The sequence below is a fragment of the Pseudoliparis swirei genome, chromosome 11 (assembly GCF_029220125.1).
Source record: "Pseudoliparis swirei isolate HS2019 ecotype Mariana Trench chromosome 11, NWPU_hadal_v1, whole genome shotgun sequence".
In the NCBI taxonomy this organism is placed as follows: domain Eukaryota; kingdom Metazoa; phylum Chordata; class Actinopteri; order Perciformes; family Liparidae; genus Pseudoliparis; species Pseudoliparis swirei.
This window is the reverse complement of record NC_079398.1, coordinates 3,232,986-3,260,148: the sequence shown is the minus strand read 5'-3', so window position 1 is coordinate 3,260,148 and position 27,163 is coordinate 3,232,986. Positions and strand designations below refer to the sequence as shown.

Genomic DNA, 27,163 nt, shown 5'->3' with positions numbered 1-27,163 from the left:
CGAGCTCAGTGTGTTTTCCTCTCGGATTGTTTGTTAAAGAACACAGCAGTCGGCGTTTGAAATCAATCATACGTTGCCTGATTTCCTTCCCACTGACGGCTCATCTCCTCGTGTTACATAAGAGCCGAGCTCCGAATGGCTCATCGCCCTTGGCTACGGAGCCCACTTACTCATGCAACTGCACAATGTCGCATCAAGATTGTTTACAGAATTTATAATAACGGTCTTTGCTTTTTTTTCCTTCCAAATCCTTATTACCTTATTGCACGTGTTCCTGTGTGAATATAAATACGAGCACGTCCTGCACGTGAAGCCGTAGCACCGAGAGGAGGATGCTCGTCGTCATGAGTTATCTGAATACACAATTAGCTTGTATCATTGTAAAAGTCACATCCATGAGCTGGCTGTCTGTCCTGCTGTGGCAGCAGCGGCTGACATGGCCTTAATCTGTCTCTGCACTGCAAACAGCATCCCTGCTCTCTCTGTCCAACTGGGAGTCTGCTGTGTTTATGACGGCTCCATCTCTTGCTCGAGCCCAGAGAACCACGCTGAGTCGTCTAGTCACTGGGCTTTACGGCGACTGCCCTGACCTCAGGTCACCAACCAAAGGTTACGCTGTGTTTCTTACCTTCGCATTGAAAATGCGGAAGGTTATGTTTTGATCGCCGTGTATTTGTATGCGTGCGTGCGTGTTATTCGCATAAGTCAAAAAGTATTAAACCGAATCGCATGAAATTTGGTGGGATGATTGGTTATTATCCGGGGTCCATTTGGTTCGATTTTAGGATCGATCGGGTCAAAGGTCATGAAAAGGTCAAAATCTTATTTTTACCATATATAATAGCGCGGTCAATTTGTATCCAATTGGCATGCAACTAATGCCAAAATGTTCATAATTCAATGCCCAATCTTGTGATATGCGAAGGTATGCGCTCTACCGAGTGCCCGTTCTAGTTTACCTAGTGGTAGTTCATCATCAGCACCCGTAGTTCATCGGGATTAGTTTGTAGAGTACTCGGGTTTGCTCTGAGGGCTGTCGTCGTCGTCTGGAGAGAGAGTTTGCGAGAGAGAAAAACACAACGGCGCATTATTTTTAGAAAGTCTGCAATGTGTTTTGGAATGAAGGGGTAGTGAACGTTGTTGCCGAGCAACAGGGGGAACGAGCGCTCCGTCATCTGTTTTCTAATTGTCAATCAAAGTTCCGTTTAGAAGAGGATTAAAAAAAATCTTTAAATAAGAATTCGCAAATTGTCTATATAGTTTTATTACTCAGATTAATTGGTGATTTCTTCATTTTCAGCCGCGGATTAATACACATTTGGGGTTATACAGTTTACACAGGAGGCGTTTACACAGCCCATCTCATCTGAGAGAATATATATTTCCATTTTGAATCCTTGCAGCCATCAACACATAACACACAACGCATAACGGCATGTGTATTACACAAACACGACCAGCAGTGAATGTCAATGTTTCAAGTTGAATTCTTCCATTTTTATGCCTGCACCTATGTGTGTATGTGGTTCTGAGCACAGCCAAAACTCGGGTGACCTGCAGTCGATACTGTGCCTGAATGCATCTTATAGACACAGATGGAGGACGGAAACTGCTGCTCTGCTGTTACGGGGGCTGTGTAGACATTATGTAAATGTCCTGCATAACCTGATATGTTGCATTGAATTACTCTTCTACACACCTGGTACTTGGATATAATGATAAAGCAATTACGTGAGAGTTTTTGATCAAATAAAGTAAGCTCCCTGTGAAACATTGTCTCCCAACTTTACAAAACAATCTCAATGGATTTAAAGTTGAGCACAATTTCGTAAACAGCTACTAAATAGATTGTTTACAAGGTCAAGGATTCAATTACTATCTCATCTTGTATGCCAACATGGACAAAAAGTCTGTCCAACGGGAAAATAAATGGACATTTGCTATTTAAATCTGTGGAAATTGTGAGGTTTCATCAGAAGCTCTTGCTACTAAATGGAAAGACCAAGGGGAGTTCAAAAAGTTCAACATTATTAACAGAATTGCAACTACTTTAAGCCCAAATCTTATGTAAATACAAAACGACACTTATTTGGCAGCATTTGCATGCTGAAACATACTCGTACGGTGACTGTGTTTGCTGCAGGAGGCAGAGACATGTTCTATTCTAAGCTGGCAGGACGAGCGACTGACCACGCACCCAGAGGAATTCACCTTTCACTGAGAAGCATGCTCTCAGCAGTTGCCACGGGTGACAGGGGAAATAGGGACTTTTCTTCCGTAACGCGCAGCAACGAAGACGCAGAGTGCAGATAATCGCAGGCATGTAGTGATGCTCACACAATGAATTGCCCCATCCAGCCTTAGATGTGGCTTCGTGGTCCAATGAGGCCTGTAGGACGGAGCACGGCTTTCCCAGGTTCACTGCTTCCAACACTAAGCTAACATGCAGTGAATTCATTACTCGCCTCTCGCCAGCGCTGTGAAGTGAGGAAATATGTTCTGTGATCATCTTGCGAGAGACGGTTTGACCAAAGGGAATTACTTTCATCTGGAATGCACTTTGTCAGACTTCAGAGGAATAGCTAGGCCTTTGGGAAACATACCTGTTTCCCTTATTCCAGAGATATAGATGACCAGATTGATACTATTTCAATCTTCTCATCCGACACGCAGCGAAAAAAAAGTAAATAATCAGATGTCAGAATAAAAACTATTTATTTGAATTGTCCAACATTAATCCTAAACCAGTAATGCGAGGAGTATAGCCTTTTGCACATTTTCCCGAAGGCGTCATGTGCACATACACTCTAGCACTACTACTAACCACATGCAATGTGACTCACTCTAAACACTTCATTATAGACCACACGAGGAGAGCAATAAGGAGTTCATGGCACAAGATGAGTGGATTGAGTTGAATTCATTTTAATTGCAGATCACAGCACTTCACTTTTGACGGATGAAAACTCTTTGACAACACAGCTGACAGAGATCAGTCTCCAACGGTGTCTTTCCTTTAACCTCAACCTTCTTGAAGATACAACAACCCACATCTACAGCAGGCGCACATACGGTATGAAATAAAGCACTTATGATACATAACCAAGAGTGAAAACCAGTGGACATGTCTGGAGAGCTAATGTACCTCCAAATAGACTTTGCGTGACCAAGCCACATACAGCATATGAAAAGACATGACAGGATACAATAAAACTTGTTAAGCGTGAAAATGGACAATCCCTCCTTGCATGGACATTAGAGCTAAGAATGACCTAATAAGTTTTATTTTGGATTTTTCAAAGTAAAGTATGTTTAATGATCTATGAAACCCACAGGACACATTGGTAGTTCACAGACATGTCGAGATGCTCTTTGATGTTTATTTTTCCAAATAGATTTTTCTTCATGATTCTCTACACGAACCACTCTGGCTCTGCTGCCAGCTTTCATCTCTTTTATACAGCATGAGAAACTACAGTTAGATTCCATGTAAAATGTAGCAAGATGATTTAATATTATGCGTAATATGTCATCCGTAAATCTGAAAACACATTGTGTGACACAGGCCTATGATTCTAGGTCACTGTTAATATAACATGTAAAGTTAATGCCACTGGATAGATAACAGATAGATTGTATCCTCTGGAGAAAACTTGGTGGTACATCTGACATGAACAAAAACAAATGTGATTGAAATCAACAACAAGGCACCGGAAAGGACTTAATACTAAAAAACCTTAAAGAAGTGAGGGAACTGCTGCGATGTAAACACACACAGTAAGATGGCGTAGTGGTGAGCTCGACTGTTCTTAACCTTAAAATTATAATAATTACCAGCTTGTTCCAGAGCTTTTCATCATATCACATGGTGTTCCTCAGCAGATGAAGTTTGCTCAGTTCTCAGTGATGTGTAAACAGGTAAACCATCTGGAGGACTTCTCCATGTGCAAGTCGAACATTATAGTTTACTCTTAAAGGTTTCAGAAAGAGCAAGTGAGTGGACCTTGGGTAGAGATTATTTTATTAACATGAATAAACTATAAAGCATGTAAAGAAAAGTCCATACCTGCACGACGATAGTATAAAGTCTGAACATGTACAGTTCACCATGTCCATGACAACTGAACAAACTAATCTGCAGTTGAAGATGAAATATAGACATAAGCTCCAGAAAAAGGCCGTAAGAGGACGTTGTTTGAAGATGATTTGGTCAACATCTCAGTGGAATGAACCTCCTGCGTATCTGATGACTAACAGAATTAACTAACTATGTAAACATGCCTGTTTACTACTCTGGGTTGTTTTTCAAGATAGTTGCTTTTGTGTTTTCATCTCTTGGATGTTTCTCTGCCTTTTTAGTTTTGAGTCCATGCAGCATATTTGAGGCCATGCTCGATTGTCACACGAAAGGACGTGTTTGTTCAAGGCAGCAAGAGACATAACAAACTACCATCATTTTACATTCAGGAGCAAAACATACTTTCATTCCAATTCCTACAACTTGGAAACACACAGACGATGAGATTAGGACACGTGAAACTCGACCTTATGGTTAAGGATGGAAATGCATTCCTCATTTATACAACATCATCAACATGCATGCAAACATGTTCCATTTAAATTATAAATGAATACATTCTTCTCGAGAGTTCAATAACTTTGTCTTGTGAGAAGAAGTAGACGCCACGGTATATTGTTCAAAATATTCTGCAATTTATGATAAAAAAAGCTATTTCTGTTCTTGCAGAGAATTAGATGTACAGCACACTCGCATGTGGAGGCGGTATTGATCTTCTCATCCAACTCCCAGCAAGAAAGTGAAATTGTTGAACGAATAAATGAATAAATAAATTAATTGGATCACATACGCAGTCAAAATAGCATAATACGGGAATACTCTGATTAAGACGAGACGACTCTGCGAATCCCTAAACGATCTCCAGTAGCGCCCAAACCCAAAGCACAACATCAATGACACCGAAAATACTGTAGCAAAAATAGCAACCTTTAAATGTACGCTCGTTCCAACACGCTCCAGGTACAGCGAAGCTGCGTGTGCCTCCTCGGTGAGCGCGTACGTATATCACATCTCTGAGTTACAGGCGGCCCTCCGTCTGTCTGCGCTCTCGCTGCAGATGGCTTCACAACTCGCTGCCCTCGCCCTCAGCCTCCCCGAGCTCCGCGTTCGAGGAATCCGATATCGCCCGGGCCCGGACCACTCCGTCAGCCTGCCGGGGGGCAAGCCTGCTCACACCACCCACACTGGGAGGAACTTTCACCTCCACTCACGTCCGAGTGGCACAGCGTGGAGAGAGGATCTCCGATAGCAACCCAAAGACAATTCCACCGCGGACACTTTCGTTACTTTAAACCTTTTTTTACTTGCGAACGAAGTCACGGGAGAAGTTGCGATCCCGAATCATGGAGCATCCAAATAGTCTAACTGAAATAATCTGTACATTTAAGGGATGTATCGTCCGGAGAGATCGGTGTTTCTGTCCACGAGACGAGTTCAGGAGACGTCTATATATTTATGGCGGTGTTTACGGGGATCCTGCATTGTTTCCTTTTCAGGCTCTTCATCGAGCTCAGTGTGGTCTGAGGCGACGGAAATGCAGCGTTGCAGCATTTCGCATCCTGAAGGACACGTGCAATCAGCTCGGGGATTTAGCGTTACTGGAAGCCTACGAGGCTGTCCATGACGGGGCTGGAGCAGTAGGGGTCTGGGGGGTCTTGGAGTTCAGTCTCACGGGTCTGGGCGTGGCCTTCCTCACCCCGCTCTTCCTCCGCCGCGCCGTGGTTTGAACTCTGGGAGCTGGCCATGGTGCCGTAGCTGTGGTGGGCCGGGGACGGCATGGGAGTCAAAGCCAGCTCTGGCTCCAGCAGCACCGACGCCACAAACAGCTGAAAGAGAAAGATCAACATATAGCGGATGATGGTGCCACACACTAAATCAATTAGATAAAAGTATGTTTTATGGTTTGTTTACCCACCCTACACTTAACTCATGCAAGATCTAAACACAATTTAATTGTAAGTCTAAGTCTGCATATACTGGATCCACTAATTATCATAAATCCAGGTTTGGATACGTATAACTATGCACCCTTAAGGATCACGCAGTATTTTAACTCAGTGATGGCTGAAATATAAAGATAACGTATTTATTCTTTGACAGCAGAGATTTTCTTTGGATTATTTCTCTGACATTGATCGAAAATGCAACACTGTTCAGAACTGTCACATCTCAGATGCCACAGCTTCACCAGCACAGAACATTCACCTGCTGGTCGTCAGTGAGACACCAGTGGTTATCTCTCAAGACATAGAGTTCAACATTCTGGGAATATATGCTTATTTTCTTTTTTTTAGCTAATATTTGGACTGGACAATCAATAAGTTGCCTGTAACAACACCTAATGTAACTTTTACAAAAATAGAACTTGAACTATTAAAACAAGCACACATACTAATATGATCATGTCAGATATGTTTACGGTGAAATGTCAGGCTTACTATCACAACTTCAAAGTTCAGGGGGAAGAAAGAAATTTATTTGTCAAAGTAAAAAAATTTTTAATTTATGAAGATAACATTAAAATTAATTAAATAAATTAATATACTCATTGTTAATTGTTAAATAACTATCTATGGGGAAATGGTTGGTTTAAATGAAATTTAATGAATAGGTGGTGTGAGTGGTGTCTCCAGTGTGGTGGTGTGTGTGTTGTGTTGTTTAAGACTAACGGGAGGTTAGAAAGGGAAAAAAAACCCTTTTTTTTTTTAGCACAGCTGAAAACAAAATTATTGTGGTTAGAGAAGCTATAAAGCCTTCCTTTTTGAGCTTTTTGTTTGAGAACAAAATTAATATTTCAATAAAAAAATTATATTTTCGAACCTTGTCAATGTCTGACTATATTTTTATTCATTTTTGCATCACTTGATATAAAAAAGTGTGAGTTTTCATGTTAAACACGAAATTGTCAGGCTTATGATATAAATATGGGCATATAAATATCTGTACACTAGAAGCTGTAGCGGATGTTTCGGTACTCCTGTCTTCATCAGTAAACGTCTCCTCTGCTTGCTGATCGGACATCTGAAGAAGAAAAAAATATCACATGACTCATCGAGTATTACTGTGTCTTTAGCTGAACTTAGTCTGCGTGTGTTACGGCGGGGCTGACCTGATAGCTTGTTGACTTGTCGGGTTGCTTCCTAAGGCACAAGCGGAAGAGGGAAAAGGCAATGCAGGCGAGGAGGGACACCAACGTGAAGAGGGTGATGGAATGAACGGGACCTGTGACAGCAAGGGGCGAGACATTACAACTTAATGTTATATTGTACACACACACACACACACACGATACAATGACGGTTACAGACACTGTAACAGGCTACGAAGGGGAAGTGATGAAGTACCTAATCTGAGCATTGAGAAGAAGAGCAGCCAGAACATGCAGAGGATGGGGGCCAGGATGACCTGGCTGATGGCTGCTCTGTGGATCCGTTGGCTGAGTTTAGTGGGAATGTATGCATAGTAGATGTTGTATCGGTCCACCATGTGCTTCAGGACCGCGTAGAGCAGACCTACAGGTGCAGGGAAAACACTTTTAAATCCCAAAAACACTGCAGCGTTGTGGAAGATTCCGCCTCGTATATTGTTGATGCGAGGCGGAAAGGCAGAAAACTCTGGTACGGTCCTCCAACATCATCGTGATATTGTGTTTGCTGTTCTCCAAACGTCACATAAGCCTTAAGAGCCTCACACACTCAATATTATGTTCAATGAAAAGTTGAATGCAAAATACAATTACACTATTGCAGGGCTCTCAAGTCTCACGCATTGAGCGTGAGACTCACGCATTTCGGTCTCATCTCACGCACTCCCGCCACACATCGAATTCCTCACGCTGAAAAAACCTCTCGGCTATTTAATGCTTGAATGCAGGGGTGCTCAATACGCCGATCGATTGTTCCGCTGCAGAGCTCCGACGCCGGTCTGCGCGCATTGGGATGGAGCAAAAAAATAGTCACTAGCCCCCCCCCCCGTCAACAACTCTTTTCGGCTCGATGCCGGCTCAATGCCGGCGCGCGCAACGGTCAGCTGTATCGGGTGCTGATGGAAATCTCACGCTTGCCTGTCTTCAAAACTTGAGAGCCCTGCTATTGGGACATGGCGACAGAGAGGACAACAAAAAGGAAAATCCGTCTTAAAAACGAGAATATATACACTACCGTTCAAAAGTTTGGGGTCATCCAGACAATTTCGTGTCTTCCATGAAAACTCACTTTTATTTATCAAATGAATTGAAAATTGAATAGAAAATATAGTCAAGACATTGACAAGGTTAGAAATAATGATTAATATTTGAAGTATTAATTTTGTTCTTCAAACTTAAAGCTCAAAGGAAGGCCAGTTGTATAGCTTATGTCACCAGCATAACTGTTTTCAGCTGTGCTAACATAATTGCACAAGGGTTTTCTAATCAGATATTAGTCTTCTAAGGCGATTAGCAAACACAATGTACCATTAGAACACTGGAGTGACAGTTGATGGAAATGGGCCTCTATACACCTCTGGAGATATTTCATTAGAAACCAGACATTTCCACCTAGAATAGTCATTTACCACATTAACAATGTATAGAGTGTATTTTTGATTAATGTTATCTTTATTGAAAAAACAGTGCTTTTCTTTGAAAAATAAAGACATTTCTAAGTGACCCCAAACTTTTTAACGGTAGTGTACGTTTATTTTTAAATTAATAATGATCCCATTTAGCATTGGCAGGTATCCTGTGTTTCCACACAATGCGGTTCAACCAATGACATTATCTGCTAAAGCTATGCCTAAAAAAAAAAACGATATTAGAGCCAGACCAGTCGAGTGTGTGTATGAAAGGGCCTGTTCTCACTAGCCTTGGGCTGCAGTGGCCAATAGAAGCGTGTGAGCTCTGGGGGAGCAGAGTGGGCGTCTGGCTCGCCACGCACCGTGTCTGGGTGTCTGGGACTACAGCGGCACATTCACACAGTCTGCATCGGACTGGCAGGCAGTGGAGGAGAGTGAGGTGACGCCATGAGGGGAGACGGTACACACACACACACACACGACGAAGAGGGAAGGTGATGGGATGGTAAAGAAAGACAGAAAGTGGAAAGAAAGAAGAGGTAGATGAGGATCTGTAGGTATGTTTCTCACCAAATGGTGTAATGATGGGACATGTGATGCTGTAGGTCATTGTGACTGCAAAGATACACATGGTCCAGGCGTACTCCAGGCCAAACTGGAACTCATACGCCTGGCTCTGAAAATGAAAACACAAACACAAGGATTTTAAAAGTGAGCACGATCTTCAGCCTTCAATAAAAAAACGCTGGGGTAAGCTCAAAGGTAAGGCTCGGCTGACCCGTTTGACGTGAATGCGCTCAGCCTGGGACTTGGCAAAGCAGAGGCGGAGGGCATACACCGTCAGCGCTGGGATACGAAGCAGCTCCATAGATGTGCCGATCAGACTGGATGTGATCACATAGTTCACAAAGAATGCACCGTTGTCAGGAAGAAACACACACCTGCACCGAGGAAAGAGAGAAGCTGAGTGTTTGACTGCGACACAAATGTCTTCCTAGGAGTCGTGATGACTATTTGTAGGTTTCATTCGAGCAGAAAGAGTTATCTTACTGGAATTTGACCTCCTTCTCTTCCAAGAAGTTGACATCAAAAAGCCATGTGAAGAACAGGTCCAGGCTACAGACGGAAACAAATAAGAACAATACATCTCAGAATTGTGTAAAATCCTAATAACTTTGTGGAAATAAGTATAAAAGCAGAAGTTAAATGTGTTTCTGTGGTTATGCTCCATGTACCTGGACAGACCAAGTGAGGGCAGGATGATGACCATGAAGACCAGCAGGAAAAAACACTTGTGCATCGTCACTTGGTTCTCACCAGATCTGAGACATGAAATAAATAACATGGGATTGTAAGAACATCCTTACGCAATGCCATATTTAGTTATGTAAAACATATCCACCCAGTTTTAACACAGTAAATTCCTAATGTGAAATAATGTTGCGTAAAGTCAGCTGACTCTACATGCAAAGGACCTTCGGGTTCATTAGCACGAGCGACGTTTTCCCCTCCAGTGAACAGTTCATTTGCATTCGGTCCTTCGCACATCACGCCTGCACAACACGTTTGTGGGAGTGGTTATGTAAAGACCGGCTGCTCATTGGTGCTGCGAGAGGTTGTCTCCCGATGCACAGTCGTTCTGCTCCTCCCCCCCGCTCGTCCCCATGTGCCTTTCCCCTGTGCACGGTGACGACTGTGCATATCATTATCCTCACATGGAGATCACTATGACAACCTGCCCAGAATAACAGTGCAGGGAGAGTGACAGAGAGAAGGAGGGAGGGAGTAAAAAGAGCAACAGGGTGTAAAAGAAATTTAATAATTGAGATGGGGGGGGGGATGCTGAGAGTTGAGAGGGTCTATTTGAAGAAGCAAAGGACAGGCATTTCCATTTCAGAGGAGTGAGGTGGCTGATGGCGGCGAGTACCTGGTCCAGTGGGACTCAAAGAAGGCTGAGTAGTAGACGACGAAAGGCAGGAGCACCGAAAACGCCCACAGCAGGAGGGTTGGGAAGAACTGGGTGATGACAGGGCTCTGGATTGGACAGCACAGGAATGTATTCATGAAAACCAAGAGAGTTCCAATGTAGCATCGGGGTCACACAGTTGAACTCAATCTCAAACTCTGACCCGCAGGCTGTCCACGGGCCTCGTGACGTTGAACTTGTCCATGGTGTTGACGATGATGGCGGGAGTGGTGAGGAAGAACAGCAGCAGGAAGAGGAGGGCGTTGAGGAGGACGCATCGGAGCCACCAGCGAGATCCGCACACCGACAGGTTTTCCCTGGTGACGGGAGGAATAATGAGCGTCAATACACGATCATCCGGCAGGACGGACAGGACATCAAACACACCACTCTCTCCCTGACAACCCCGTCCTGTATGTATTGACATAAGCCTGAGAGTAGCCAGCTCAGTCGCCTCTCGTGTGTGAGCTGGTGAGCGTGTTTCCGCCGAGCGGGTTGGGAACACACACTTCACCGCTCAGTTTTAATGAAGGAACAGAAGTACCTGCTCAACCCCACAGCCTGCGACTGCTCCAGGAAACACAAATACACTGCAGCCAATCAGGCGTGAAGCACAGACAGTGAGCAAGACCATGTTAACATCTTATACGTCTGCACCCCTCACTTGTTACGTAACCTCACTGGGACTGCTGCATTCATTCTGCAAGATTAGAAACATGCCTTTGAGCTACTTCAGTCATACATATGGAACTAGAATGGGCACTCGGTACAGCGCATACCTTCGTATATCACAAGATTGGGCATTGAATTATGAAAATGTTGGCATTAGTTGCATGCCAATTGGATAAAAATATACCGTGCTATGGTAAAAAGAAGATTTTGACCTTTCCATGACCTTGACCGTGACCTTTGACCCCAAAATCTAATCAAATGGTCCCCGGATAATAGCCAATCATCCCACCAAATTTCATGCGATAAAAGAATATTTTGACCCTTTCATGACCTTGACCTTGACCTTTGACCCGATCAATCCCAAAATCTAATCAAATGGTCCCCGGATAATAAACAATCATCCCACCAAATTTCATGCGATTCGGTTTAAAACTTGTTTTGTTATGCGAATAACACGCATCCAAATAAATAAATAAATAAATAAATACACGGCAATCAAAACATTACCTTCCGCATTTTCAATGCGAAGGTAATTACTTCACTTTTTTAAATTTTTTATATGCTACAAACAAGAAAATACATACTGATGTATGTTACATGTTGCTGTTGGTTAATTACATGTTCTAAAAGAACAGCACAGAGGTCAGTTGGAAAATAAATAGGAATAATATGGTGACTGTAGACATTCAGATTTGTGTAAATAAATAGACTGTGTGAGGCCCATCATCACGGGCTAATGTTGCATTAGCAACATTACAGCCCACAGAACATTGATTTAAACTCTAGCCACAACCCAGAGGTTTCCAAAGATACACACACGTCAGGATGAATGTGTCCAAATGGTGTAATAGTGGCTATTACACACAACAGATGTGTTTCCAAGTGTTGGCTCCAGTTTCCTCCCACAGTCCAAAGAGACATGCAGGTTTGGTATAGAGTGACTTTAGTTTTGAATGTGTGTTTGAATGGTTGTGTACCGATGCATGCTGGGATATGTTATCGCTCCCTGCAACCATGCACAGAATATGTATACATGATAGATGAGTGGATTTCTCACGTGCTACAAAAGTAGCAGACGGTGTCAGTGTGTAAAATGTTGACTTTGCTATCAATAAAAAACATTTTTTAAGAAACTAAGGCATTTCCGGTAATGTCAGTCCTTACCAGATGATGTCACTCGGAGCAGGTGCGTAGTTGACCCCCCACTTTTGCGACTGCACCACAGTGGTGATGCTGGACTGCTGGGGTCTGCGGCGGCAGCGTACGCAACAGTAGTCCTTCACAATGCTGGAAGACCGAACCAGATATTAAACTAGAACGGGCACTCGGTAGAGCGCATACCTTCTCATATCACAAGATTGGGCATTGAATTATGAACATTTTGGCATTAGTTGCATGCCGATTGGATAAAAAGAAGATTTTGACCTTTTCATGACCTTGACCTTGACATTTGACCCGATCGATCCCAAAATCTAATCAAATGGTCCCCGGATAATAACCAATCATCCCACCAAATTTCATGCGATTCGGTTTAATACTTTTTGAGTTATGCGAATAACACGCACGCACGCATACAAATAAATACACGGCGATCAAAACATAACCTTCCGCATTTTCAATGCGAAGGTAAAAAGGGATCTGCATCTGTGTTCAGTAATGTCTGCTTTCATGCCACTTCATGAATGTCACCTTGCTCCCTGATGCGACAGGGCTTATGTGACGACAGGACCTGACCGACATGAGCCTTCGTGTCATGCTGCTGTTTACTCACACAGAAGTCATCCTCTCATCACGGAAAGTCACAAAGGCGATGCCGAGCCTCTTCATGGAGATGCGGTTCTTCTCGGCGTTAAACTCGTCCGTCCGCTTTTCTTCTAACTCGCTGTAGTACTGCTCTGCATCCACCTGCAGATAAAAGTTAGAGCACACATTACTCACTGCATCTTTCATTCTCAGAAAGCTCCTTAGATTTACAGCGGTGGTGTAGCGTGTCGCTGCATGTTCCTATTTCTGGATCGCAGTGCCATCCAGTGGTACCGTACCGTCTGTGCAGCCGCAACTGAGCCGTAGGTCGATACAGGCAGTCACCTACTGATCCCAAGTATGGTGGTAAAACGTACCTTTTCAAAGCCACAGATGTCGCAGCAGAATATCTGAGCACATGGATGGGTCTTGATCATGATCCTCCCTTCCTTTTGGGCCTTTGTGGCAAAGTACAGCCTGCCTTTCATTGCCTTGCGTCTGCAAAACACACATCATCCTCAGACAAGAGCCTCACACTCATCCCACACTGTGTCGGTCCAACCGGGAGCAGCTGCTGTACCTCTCCAAGTCCAGCCTCATCAGCTTGTGGACATCAAAGCAGAATTGGATATCGGTGACAGTACAGCTGGGGTAGGCCTCACTAGTGAATGGAGCAAAAGGAGTTGATCACAATGACGGCGATGAGATTGTGCACGGACGATGGTCTCGTGATATGAAACAAAAAGAGAGGATTTAACTTAACGATGAAAAAGAAAAGAAAACATGTGTACTGGAAGTGTTTGGTGAGCAGTCCGGAGTCCGAGATCTCTCTTGGGATGGAGGTGATCATCAGTGTCCTGGCTACCTGAAACACATAATGTCATCACTATGAGATACAAAGAACTGAAGGAAAGGTCTCCATCTTATAAAGAGGTATCAGCCGTGCTAGCGTCGTGGCTCTATGGAGGGAAACGCCGGTCTGTTGGTTAAAACTAAAAATAAACATAACTAACGTTTACTTTCAATACAAATCCTTTATGACTCATTTGGCTTGATTTTTAGTGGGCGGGTCATTATGACCCTGAACAGCACAGGTGTCTCATCTCTATTCATCTACATCACCCCATGAAGAATTTTTTTTTAGGAGAAAATACATGTTATGGTAGACTAATGCAATTTAGATTTAGATTTTCTCAATGTACCTAAATAATAGTTTGAACATGTATTTTTCATTAAAACGAGTGAGTGCTCCTGATTGAACTCTGATATATGGAGGGGTAAATAACTCAATTCCACTAAAAACTGATTTAATTGTTAGTAATGTTGTTGGTGATGATGTACAAACTATAGTTTTTAGAATTTTTTGGTTTCTGACCACTTTTGGATGATTCAACATTAACCGGGTCAAATTGACCCGGGAACATCACGGCTGTATGTAAGAAACGAACATAACAGGAGGGTTAAGACATAAATATCAACTCCATCACATTTAGCTGACGCTTTTATCCAAACTTACAATCCTGTTACATTCATTCACCGTAGACGCAGCTACAGGGAGCGACTCGGGGTTAGGAGTCTTGCTCAAGGACACATCGACTAGGGCGAGGTTTGAACCTTTAACCCCCTGATTTAAAGACGGACCTGCTCCCCACTGACCCACAGTCACCCATGAACAAAGTAAGTGCACACATGCACTGGGGAATGAGTCCCATTGACTACAATGATCCTCTGACTTTTGTTTTTAATGCCACCAGCCGGCTGACTGTTGTGCTCCAGCGTGAAACGCCTCAACAACTCCTGGATGGATTTCCAGGAAATTTTAAACACACATTCATGTTCTCCTCGGCGTGAATTCTAATCTTATTGTGTGACTCATTCACTTTTCATCTATTGCAACCATCATCATCGGATTCATGAGCTAACGACCTTCCATCCAGCCTCAGCTGTATTTTGTACTTCGCCCTAATTAGCATGCAACCACGCTAGACGAGAGAAGTTGATTTAATGAGATGGATGTTTTTGCAGTATAGAAATGTCCAGGCCTCAGTGTATACACAGGGTGACGTGGTGGTGCCAGACCTGCTCGTCTTCTCGGTACTCCAGCCGTATCAAGTGGTGAGCCATACACAGCACCGTGATGACGAAGTAGACCAGCGCCACGATGCTGTGCAGCCACAGGAAGCTGTCCCTGAGGCACAAAAGGGTTTCAACAAATATAGATGTGGTTTCTGCGCTACTTCATGAGATTTGATGTCATTCATAAAATGCTAGACTTACTTTGCACTAACATTAGCCAGTGTTGTTCTTCCAAAGTTTTCAGGACTGTCTCCTGTAGAGATAATGAAACGTGACAGAAGAGCGAGCCATTTCCATTTTTTTTAATGACGAAAAAGAAGCCCCGCCTCTTTTGTCTGTCGGCTGAGGCGACGATGAAGCAACGTTACTATTTAGAAGAAGAAAAAAAGACTTTCCATGCAATTTTATGACATCTTTCTCATCTCAGTGAAATTTCACACACACTTCAAACATCGCAGTCATGCCTAACTCTGGTGTTTTAGTTCAGGCACCCTTTGTTTGCTGTTACCGTGGCAGCCTGACATTGGGTGTTGGTTTATTTAATGACTACGGTGGCACACTGCTTCATCAGATGATAGCCAGCAGTAATAAAAAAGAGTCTGAGGACAGCCCAGCTCCTCGTCGACCCCTTCATGGCTCCAGCCTCCATCCTATTATGGAATGGCTTACTCAACACTTCCTACGAAATAAGCACACAACTGCCAAAAGGCCTTTCTGCTGCTAGTAAATTGTAGTTTCACTTCATATTTTTGTTTTATGGGTCACTTTAAGTTAAAATGACCTTTTGAGTTGATTTCAGCTTTCATCTAATTTCATGTATGCAATATAGTTTTGTATAAACTCAGCTCTACCACAGATTGTTTTGAACTAAAGTTTCAGTGCATTTGACTAATACATCCTTTGGTGTGTAGACGCATGTGATTGTCTCTGTGTGGTCGGGCTTCTCTCCCTGCGAGATGCCTCACAGGACTCTACTGAGGTGAAGGATATCTCTTGGCTTTTCAAATAGTCGGCCCGCAAGACCATAATCTAAAGACCAACATACCCAGGAGGTTCCCAGAATAGTTGACCGGCAGGATTATGGCCAAAGACAGCAGGCAGACCACTGTCATGAGCAGGATGATGTGGCGCTGGAAGGACAGGTACGTGACGGCATCGATGCCACATTTGCTACGGATCTCCTCATCCCTGCAGAAACAGAGATAGGAAACGTTCAGAATCCCTGAATCACATATCCGAAAGATCCCAAACCCTCTACGCCTCATGTCAAAAAGAGAGATTGTTCTTGATGTGTCAATAACGGATTTTCCACACGTGTGATGGGAAACAGAGCCGTGCCATCTCATCTGTATGCATGCAGCTCGGTGTGCTGCCGGGGCAAAGGGGCCTCCAGCTTCTATCTCATCGCGAGTAAAACTGTGGAACCACCACTTTGGTGCCAGAAGCTGCGGTTGCCGGGAGGGAGGTTCAAGAAACCCAGTCACAAAAAAAGAACAAAAAGAAAAAGAATGAAAAAAATGAAGAAAAGAGGGGCACGCTGGTCACATGGCGGCCCACACATTGCGAACTCTCAGGGTGGGTTTGCACTTTCTTAGGCTGAGCCACTGGCACGGGAGCTAAAAACAGAAGCACACACACTCCACCATAATACGATGGAAACCACGTGGAAATCCTCTTTTCTCCAGGCCTAAATCTGTTGTGTGTCGTCAGACTGGAGCGAGAGCAAATATGCAACGGGAGAAACCACGGCACCGGCGGTCGCCTGAGCCCAGACTCGTTTGTTTTTGCTTCTAAATGACATATAACAAGAGACTTTAGATTCGCCGCTGACATCAGCTTTGAAGACAGAGGGCCAATAAAAGGATAGAAGCTACGATGAGAGAAGGGTAAACATAATTACATGGGAAAATGCTTTGTGTGCTTACTTCATATGGTAGAGTGATGACAGCCATGAGCAGAAGCCCTGGAAAGAGAGAAGGATCGTAAAACATCCCATGGATTAGTTATTAAAGATAATGGATGACATATGTATACAATTCTGTGCACACCACATCTGGCTGCTTGCAAGCATCCACTGTGTGCATCGTAATAAGGTCTGCAGAGTGACACAGAGGGGGATATTTAATAGGTCTAGCCTGGAGCAGTAACTTCTTTAGTAGGCACAAGGCGATGACTTCAGTCTGACTCTTTGTCTTACACCGTTACACACATGCAGGGAGTGACCTCATTTATCACACAGGTGTCCTCGAGTCACACAGTCCAGCTGAGTCATGAGTCGGCCGCATTTTTAGACATCAATATATCGTTGGTAAATTAACTTCTGACATCTTGTTATGAAAAGAAACTGCAGAGTTGGGAACTCATTCTCTGTTGCCTCATCTCTATCTGTGGCCTCTTTCCCATCACATGAGTTATTTAATGCATCGTTAATGAAGAAATATGACTGAGTGCAGCTTTAAAGTAAGGCAGAACCACACTCAGAGGTCAACTTGGGACAAGTGCAGGTTTCATCACAGAGAATAGAAGAATATTCTATCAGGTTCGTAATGCATTCATTATTTTTGTGAGAGCTTAAGGAGACTTGTCGAGGGAGCAGGTGCCTGGGTGTTTTTTGAGGATGAATGGTACCTTTAAATGATGTGTAAAGGGTCAAAACAAAACTCACCATGTCCTTGGTCTCAGAGTCGGAGGGGCTGGACTCTGACGGAGACTTCTCTTTCTCACTTGGTTCTCCATAAAACAGCGATGTGAGACTGAAAGATGAGCAAAGAAATAGCAAGGTTATCAATGCAGATCGTGGCCTGGCTCGACTTTATCAATGCAGCTGATATTCAATATGTCAGTGCTGTAACAGTAAAGACATAATGTAACTGCTCGACTCAAACTCTCGACATAAAGAACACATAAACCACATTCAGCATGGTCGGATCTAATAAAGCCAGTGTGATGATTGCATGTGTTGATATTGTTCTCTGGGCCTTACCAATGACAATTCAACATTGTGTCAAATTAAGAAGCATAATGTAATCAGCGCCAGACGGGACCGTTGGCAAAACACACAGATGCTGCTCGCCCTTGGGAGCTTTAAGGCCGCTGCCGGTCTGAAGAGCTGACTCCTGTCAGGCAGAGGAAAGCTGCCGCAGACTCACTCCAACGGCCGGATGGACCGTGACTCTTTTTCTATCCTTCAAAGCTCACTTACAAAGCCCTCCATAACCAGGCCCCCTGCTACCTGACCGATCTGCTTCACCATCACACTCCATCCCGTCGGCTCCGCTCCTCTGATGCCTCCTCTCCATCCCTCCCAGGACCAAGCACCGGACATGGGGCGACAGAGCCTTCTCCATCTCTGCCCCCTCCCTCTGGAACTCTCTCCCCAAAATCATCCGAGACTGCACCGAACATTCATTGTTCAAATCAAAAATCAAAACCCACCTGTTCAAAACTGCTTTTAATGTGTGATTGTGTGCTCTCTACGTTCTTATTTGCTTTTATCGTTTGTTTTTATTGTAATTTTAGTTATTTTTATTGCATAGCTTTTAGGATATTTTAATTATGTGTTGTAAAGCGTCTTTGAGTATTTTGAAAAGCGCTATAGAAATGTAATGTATTATTATTATTATTATTATTATTACTATTATTATTATTAAAGGAATATGACCGTTGATTTATTGATGAATTATTGTTTGAAAGGATAAGCCTTGTGATATACTTTTGTTTTTTTACTATGAGAAATCCTAATGAAAATGCCAAAAACAACAGTGAACCATATTATAGCCGAACAGGTATTGCCTGTTCTTACGCCCCGCTGCCCTTCATGTTCACAACAAATGCATGTTGATCTGCAGTTGAAAATTATTTGATTGATTTGTCATTATTGCACAGAGTACACAGTACACAATAATGAAATGTGTTTCTGCATTTAACCCATCCTTAATTAGGAGCAGTGGCAGGCAGTGATGCGCCCGGGGAAGCAACTGGGGGGGTTGTGCCTTGACATCATGGACACAAAGCAACAAAAAATGGGAGGGAGGGGATCGACAACCTTGGGGGGTTTGGACGACGACCTCCCCCCACTGAGCTACAGCCGCCCACCCAAAATAGTTCCACACACAAGCATTATTTTCTGGTGTTTGAGTAACATTTGCTAAAAAACTGCAGTGCCTTTTATAAAAACCTGTCTAAAGATTAGGATTAGGATGAAGACGTTGAGTGCCACAGACAGGGTAAACAAATTAGAAAGAATTGAGAGCTGGATTATCAGATTGTTAGTTGTGATCTTTTTGTGGGGTTTGTGGACAGTGAGATAAATACAGACTAACACCAGCCGTAGAGCCTCGTCCTTGAAGTTTTTATCAAGGTGAAATTGACAAACATTGGCAGGTTCAGGCCTCTTTATTCTATACTGCTGTAAATTTAACATATTATGGTTTTAAGAATGTCGATCATGAGAATTATTTCCAAAATTAGTTTGGACAAATATGGAAATAATTATTAGTTTAATTATTAATCTGATGTGTACGTCTTATCAGTGTTAACACTTTGATATTTTCACTGTTACTTCCAAATACTCGAATGCATTGCCACAGTTGCATTTATCATTCCACGAACAACAAATGAGCACGAGCTCTTTGCAGTACTTCGCCTCCTACGCAGTACCATGAACACCCAGCAGAGGGAGCTGGAGGCTTCATGGTCAGGACTCAAAAGAGGCTCCACTGACAATCCTAACGTGTTGCCATGGCTCACAAACCAGAAGAGTATCCGGATTCACCTGTCATTCCCCATCAGCAGAGCCAGGCGGCCATAGTCCCATGCAGCCTTCCTCAGACAGGAGAAGATGAGCAACAGGATCTGTAACACAGAACCAGAACGGGAATTTAATTTAATTCACACACTCGCGTCACACACTCGTCTTTCTGGGCATTTTCCAAAACCCGTCCGAACCGCTTGATGTGAAAGATGTGGCCTTTCTCTGCGTGCTCATAAGGAGCCTGCACATATGAGACGGGTTCAAAATGCAGTAGCAACAAAGAGCCCTCGTCTTTCTTGAGAGTGGTACGCGGTTGTCTTGGAAACTAGCAGAAACAGGTCAGCATGCACACTCAAACACATGCTGTGCACAGCATCCAAATGAGTGTGGTCAATAGAATAAATATGAATAGCCTCCATTCTGCCCCAAAGGGAGAGCTAGCGTGTAGCATCACAATGACATCATACAAAGCCTATTCAATGATATATTATAGGACTCAATAGTGAAGTCATGCTCTGTTTGAATATAAAGAGCATGACTTCACTTGACAAATGCATTAAAATCACAGCATTAAACTATGAATTGAGTTTAGAAGACATTTGGTTTAGTGGACAAGGATGACAGACATGTTAATAAGAAACAAACCCTATTAATGCTCATTTCCTTAGTGATCTAGAGCCAAGCATGGGTAATCGAGGCAGCCTTAACGAAGGCGAGTCGCTAAATAATAAGTGCGTGTTCAAATTAACAGTCAGGGTCCAAACTCCATCTTTGATTGATAATCCCTCCGTTATCTTACTCTTTTCCCGGTGCCTCCACCCTGTTGTTTTAGTGGGTCTTGGTGCGTGGGCGTGCTCTCCTTAAGTCCCACAGATGATTGAATTGATGCTTCCGTCACCTGGGGGGAGCACGCTTTGACTCATGCTCGTCAGTAAGAGACAGCAGTCGACCCTCTGTGTTGTCTTGACAACTAGGCAGTGATCAAATGAGCCAATTAAAACGCCGTGGTGGCATATTGAGAGTGATATCAGTGCAGAGATCAAGCTTGACAAGGCCTGGAAGAGGGAAATATGTAATTATGTTTGTAAAAAGTGTAAACACTGTATTATATTATGTTATCCAGCCCATCATTTCGACAGACAAACGCTCCATCCTGGGAGCAGCTTAAAGTCTCAACGTTTACCGAACCACATCTCTTCATGCTGTCAAGGGAATAATTCAAAATTCAGTTTATTTGTAGAGCCCATTCTCACAAATTACAAATTTGCCTCAGAGTGCTTTACAACCTGTACATATAGACGTCCCTGTCCCAGAACCTCACACTTATAAAGTCATATCCAATTGTATATGGAGGAAACCCATGCAGGGGAGAAACGGCATGCGCCCTCCAGACAGAGGAGCCCCAGCTGTGTGAGCCCAGGACATTGTTGTTGTGAGCTGTCAGTGCGAATCACTTCACCACTCAGGACTGGATGTGACATCTGTCCCAGTTTCCATTTGAAGCCATTACGTTGTGAAGCATGTTTGCTGATCACACTTCCAGGTAGACTAAAAGTGGTTTTCTAGTGATAGTAGGTAGCACTGCCCCTCACGGCGAGAGGGGCCTGGGGTTCGACCCCGGGCTACACTCGTCTGTGTGGAGTTTGCATGTTCTCTCTCAGTGTCGGTGTGAGTTGTCTTCCTCCCACAATCCAAAGACATGCAGCGTCGGTTGCTTTTTCTAAATTGCCTCTAGATGTGATGCGAGCGTGAATGACTGTGTCTCTGTGTCCTGAGATATTCTGGTGACCCGTCCAATGTGGAGCTTGCCTGGCTGACATTGGGCGTCTCAGAATAGAATAAGTGGGTCATATCACAGGATTGGCATTGAATTATGAACATGTTGCATTAGTTGCATGCATGGCATGCCAATTGGATAAAATAAAAAATGGTAAAAGAAGAAGAAGATTTTGACCTCTTCTTGACCTTGACCTTTGACCCGATCGATAATGATCAATCAACAAATATCAAATAATAACCACCAACCAAATTTCATTCGATTTTTTTTTTTTTTTTGTTTTGCTTTATAACATACAAATAAATAAATAAATAAACACATAGCGACAAATATTATACTTCCGCATTTTCCATATAAAGGATATAAAGGATGGGTGGGTGTGAGTCAGTACCATCCAGAGCACGACATTGATGGCGAGGACCGTGGGCACTCCTCCAAACGGCAGGCCTTGGAGGACGTTGCTGCCGGAGTGCGAGCGGTAGCATCTCTCCGCGGTGCCGTTGTCTTCTCCAAAAGTATCCAGGAAGCCGAGACCACCCCGCTCCACACCTGCCCCCTCCACAGGGGGCGCTCTTGTCTCGAACAGCTCAGAGTGCGCCATCAGCCCTGGACCATACCTGAAGAAAAGACAAAGCGACAAAGAAAGTGATCTTTAGCCAAGCTGTTGGACTTCTGTTGCCTTGAAGCTCGGGGATGCTCGGGCTTCACACAGGTATTCCTCATGTCACCACATTGAGTCAACTGTAGTTCTGTAATAATACAATGATTTCTTGTGCTTGTGACATTGTGATGTCTAAGCTATTGCTGCTAAGAGGAGGGAAGTCAGCAAACTGAATCCCTAATAGATTTAATTTGACAATATTGTGCAAAGTTTCAACAAAGTGTCAACAAAGCAAAGAGAAGCTTGTTCCAACACACAGAGGGAGACATCACTCCACTGGATCTTTACATATATTCATGCTCTGTATATGTGGATTGCATCTTTAACACTTGTTGTGTCTCATTTATCTCAGACAAGTACCGGTCATTCACTGCGAGGGCAGTATTGATAAGTGTAGAAAGCATTTGCCAGGATCAGCCTGACGACAATCACAGTCCATTAGCAGCTATTGACCGCGCGTCTGTTTCTTTATCCCACAAATGGAAGTGGACACGTCATATCAAAAGCGACATCGCTGATGGGACGACACTGCAGGATCTGTGAAAACACTCAATATGTGTCAGGAAGATGCCCATTTAACTATGTAACCATGTAGAGAAAAGCATACTTCTGTTGTGAACTGAATTCACCGGAGCGAGAGCAAAAGCTTGAACTGTTTACTCCACTGCCGGTCCTGTGTGTCTCCTTGTCGACAGCAGCGTGTGCAGGATGTGGTCATTCCCTGCCATGACCACAGAGTGGAGGCCCGGACCACCTGTCCTCCGGCAGCACACACTCTCCACACGTCGGATCAATACACTGCAGGACCCCAGCTGCTCAGCTTGTGTACACTCCTCAGCGAATAAACAGTGGGAGGAAATGGAGCCGCTGACAAAGCTTTGCGTCAATACAGCGAGTGAAAGACATCAATCATCAGATTTCGCGATCCCCGCGACATTTTGAGAGACTGCCGTGACAGTAGTAAACTAGAATGGGCACTCGGTAGAGCGCATACCTTCGCATATCACAAGATTGGGCATTGAATTATGAACATTTTGGCATTAGTTGCATGCCAATTGGATAAAAATTGACGGCGCTATGGTAAAAAGAAGATTTTGACCTTTTCATGACCTTGACCTTTGACCCGATCGATCCCAAAGTCTAATCAAATGGTCCCCGGATAATAACCAATCATCCCACCAAATTTCATGCGAATCAAGAAGATGTTGACCTTTTTCATGACCTTGACCTTGACCTTTGACCCGATCGATCCCAAAATCTAATCAAATGGATAATAACCAATCATCCCACCAAATTTCATGCGATTCGGTTTACAACTTTTTTTGTTACGCAAATAACACGCATACAAATAAGTAAATGAATAAATAAATACATAAATAAATAAATAAATACACGGCGATCAAAACATAACCTTCCGCATTTTCAATGCGAAGGTAACAAAGCGTGTGCTACGCAGCGGTAAATGGCTGCATCACAACCCTCTGCTACGTGAGGTAACACAAGATCGAAGTGAAAAAGAAGAAGAGGAAGCTAAAGGCCTCCGATCTGGCACGCGACCGCGGTGTGATGTATCACCGCGCCGATGATGTCACTTCCTGAGAAGTTTTGTGAAGCATTTTCCAAACCACGCGCATTGGAGCCACAGCAGGACGTCTGGTGTAGGAGGGCGAGCTGATCAACGGAGAGAGGTCTGGAGATGGTTTACAAATAAAACACAGTCAACTTTTTGCGGCTCTTTCGGCACAGTTGAAGTCTCTTGTGGGCCGACTTTCTTTCTGTGAAAAACTGTCGAGCTTGCAGTCAATATTTAGATGCTGACAGCATCTGAATATTGCTCCCTGTGGAGACAACTGGGGAGGAGATCTCCTGAGGATGGACCACAAAGCAAATCATAATATTAATAATAATAATTTTGACTTCTATAGCGCTTTTCTAGTCCACAATGGGCAAATCCATAAAGTACACACACACACACACACACACACACACACACACACACACACACACACACACGCAGCCTGCAGTGCTGTGTTTCCACAGCTTTCTCTCTCTCTGCCAATAAATAAGCCATCGATATGCACAAAAAGATAATTTTACAGCTAAAAGTGGATTAATAACCGTAAAGGCTTCCAGAGCATTCGGTGCTCTGAGGAGACATTTAATTTCCTGGATCGTTTATATATTACAGTTCTTTAATGATAACTTGTGTGTCCCATTTTCAAACAAACTGATGGACAAACTAACACAATGATTTACGGGAGATTTTGAAGTTGTGGGATTAATACAACAAAAGATCAACTGAAGTATCCCAGTAGTTTGTATCATGATCAAAGGCTTTGCTGGTGATCACACTGTGACAATACTGTTTGCAGCATTTTCCTTTTCTTTAATGAATTCAATCATCGTGTTGAAAAGCCCAACATGGAAAGCCGCAGGAAAAAAGTAAACTGTTCAGTGCCTATTTTTATGCTCCTGTGATGAGCGAGAGGCAGCAGACCAATCCAAGAGGAGCTGTGTGAACTGTGACTCGCAGCAACAGGAGGTGAATCAAACGGAATCGACGCCTTAAATGGAAGAAAATACAACGAGCTCGCTGTAATCTGGAGCTCCGACACAATTCGACAATTTGAGAGCAAACAGACCTTTATCGAGTCACTGCCGTTCTTCTTCCTGCATCAGCCACTTTGAACGCTGCTCCCTGCTGATGCTCACAGACACACTCTCCACCTCCGGAGCAGAGCAGGATGCTGACGGATGCAGGCTGGCTATACGGGGTGGTTTCACACAACATTTGGACAAACGTCACAGCATGACTTGGCAGTTTAACAACAAGATATTATTTCCGTCTCACCCATCGTGTAGAAACACTCAAAACGTGCTCACAGTCAACCCACGGTCTCCGTTTCCTCTCCAGCGTATGGAACTCAGCACATCTGAAGTCTTTCTAATCCTTTCCCTCTGCTCACTTCTCTCCTCCTCATCCCTGACTCGAGCTTCCGAGCCAATGCAGCAGATTACAAACTGATGTTTGGTTTGGTCGGCGGCGGTGTGAAATCTGTCGTCTGCTCAGCGAGACTATTATGATCCCAGATGCTGAAGTCAGTTCGGGAGCCGCGAGTCGGTGATGAAATAACTGAGTTTGAGTCAGAGAAGCAGAACAAGAGAAGAAAAGGCTAGCTCAGGTCAGCTAATCAGCTCATTGCACCAGAAAACACAGCTGAGGTATCTGTGTGTGTGATAGAGAGAGAGAGAGAGAGAGAGAGAGAGAGAGAGAGAGGAAGTCATCCGTGCCATGCAGACAAAACAAATAAACTGTAAATCAGAAGGTCAATAACTTGCAATAAATCAGGATTAAATTCGGATATATTTCATCACTCCCTCATACCATTTTGATGAAATCAGCTTCTGCTGCGGCCTTACCATAAGTTGTTTAAAAGCATAAGTCACCAACTGAAACCAGTTTAAAACATAAATAGTCTCAGCTACCAGTTGTGTGATGTTGAGCCTTTGACAACATGCTTACGATGACAATGACATGTCGCTGACCTCCAATATGTAACAAGGTCACCATCTCAGTTTAGCATTCAAACAAATACAAATTAGAAATATAAGCTTAAGCGTCTTTGAGTATTTTGAAAAGCGCAATAGAAATGTAATGTATTATTATTATTATTATTATTATTAATATACATAAAATATATCTGGGGCTGATGGGAATGTCATTAGCTTTTTAGGTATTTAGTCATATTACATTTTGACTTGATGATGGTATAATTCAAAGGATCACCAAAGTTATTCAAATGACATAAATGTCTGTTTTAAATTCTGACCATCCATCCAAATGGTTTTTGAGACATTTAACTAAAAAACAGAAAAGTGCACCTCATGGGGTGCTCACCAAAGGCCTCGCCAAAGTTATCAGGATTCATCATCTTGGCACCGTGGATATCTTCGGCCCCAAGACTTTGAACTATTTAAAATTAGCAGCTGGTGCCCAAGAAAAATGTCTCCTCTGGGGTATTTATGTACACAAAATAATCAGAAGATTGCGTGTAATAGTTGTTGAGGACCAAAAGCGCCGAACGGACCGACGTTGCCCTCCATGGATTAAACGAAACGGGAGGATGGTACCGGAAACACAATTCCCTGTCAGGATACAAACCAAGCGTGTTGGCCTCCACTTCTCACATTTACTGTCCTTTAAATCACTTTCCCAGACCTCTCAACACGTGCTGCGTCATCCCGAATCAGAAGCTGAATCTTTGCTACCATAAAGCAATGAAACATTGTTACATCTAAACATGTCCTCCAGGGGTTGGGTCCTATTCCCAGCTGCACCAGAACCTAAAGATCAACATAAACCATTTGGAGGACCCCCCCCCCCCAGCATTCAGCTGGGCCAGGATTCATTGCCTGTCTGAGGCAATAACAGCGACGGTCTTGTTTTGCCAGATAGATGAAACATAAATAAAACGTGAACTTGTGTTGACTTCCAAACCTCTAAGACTAACCCCAAGGAGAACGTGCAATCACCATCAATAAAAAGAGTAATGGCGTCAGAGCTGTTGTTCTCCTCTTGACTGCAGCTTTGTGAAACATGCAGCTTCCCCTTGCAGGATTCCCGCATGGCAGGGAGAGGTCTGACGCTTTCCCCGTCAATAACTTCTTCTCAAAGGCCCAGAACCGGCAGAATATTCATGAGCGATGCTTTGCATGTTCATCTAAAACTGAGCCGCTGATTATGTAAATCCCAGTGTTTAACCCTCCTGTTACCTTATGGTCAATTTGACCGCATTCAATGTTTAATGTCGGTGTTCTTTGGGGTCAATTTGACCCCAGGCTGTTTTTCACTGTGTCAAACATATAAGAAATATCAACTTTTT

General features: G+C 43.5%; 1 protein-coding gene across 1 annotated transcript; it reads right to left on the bottom strand.

The window, feature by feature from the left end:
• Window positions 1-2,909: 2,909 nt before the first annotated feature.
• tmem63c (transmembrane protein 63C) lies at window positions 2,910-25,159 on the bottom strand. Its single transcript, XM_056427266.1, has 23 exons — window positions 24,923-25,159; window positions 22,011-22,236; window positions 19,864-19,943; window positions 17,755-17,842; window positions 17,015-17,052; window positions 16,135-16,277; window positions 15,291-15,342; window positions 15,093-15,201; window positions 13,805-13,878; window positions 13,594-13,674; window positions 13,391-13,511; window positions 13,042-13,175; window positions 12,435-12,557; window positions 10,762-10,915; window positions 10,560-10,666; window positions 9,868-9,954; window positions 9,683-9,748; window positions 9,411-9,573; window positions 9,203-9,308; window positions 7,423-7,590; window positions 7,188-7,300; window positions 7,025-7,099; window positions 2,910-5,904 (listed from the first exon to the last, which is right to left on the bottom strand). Exons 2-23 carry the CDS (start codon window positions 22,218-22,220, stop codon window positions 5,674-5,676), a joined length of 2,523 nt encoding a protein of 840 aa, XP_056283241.1. The 5' UTR covers window positions 22,221-22,236; window positions 24,923-25,159; the 3' UTR covers window positions 2,910-5,673.
• Between the last annotated feature and the right edge of the window lie 2,004 nt (window positions 25,160-27,163).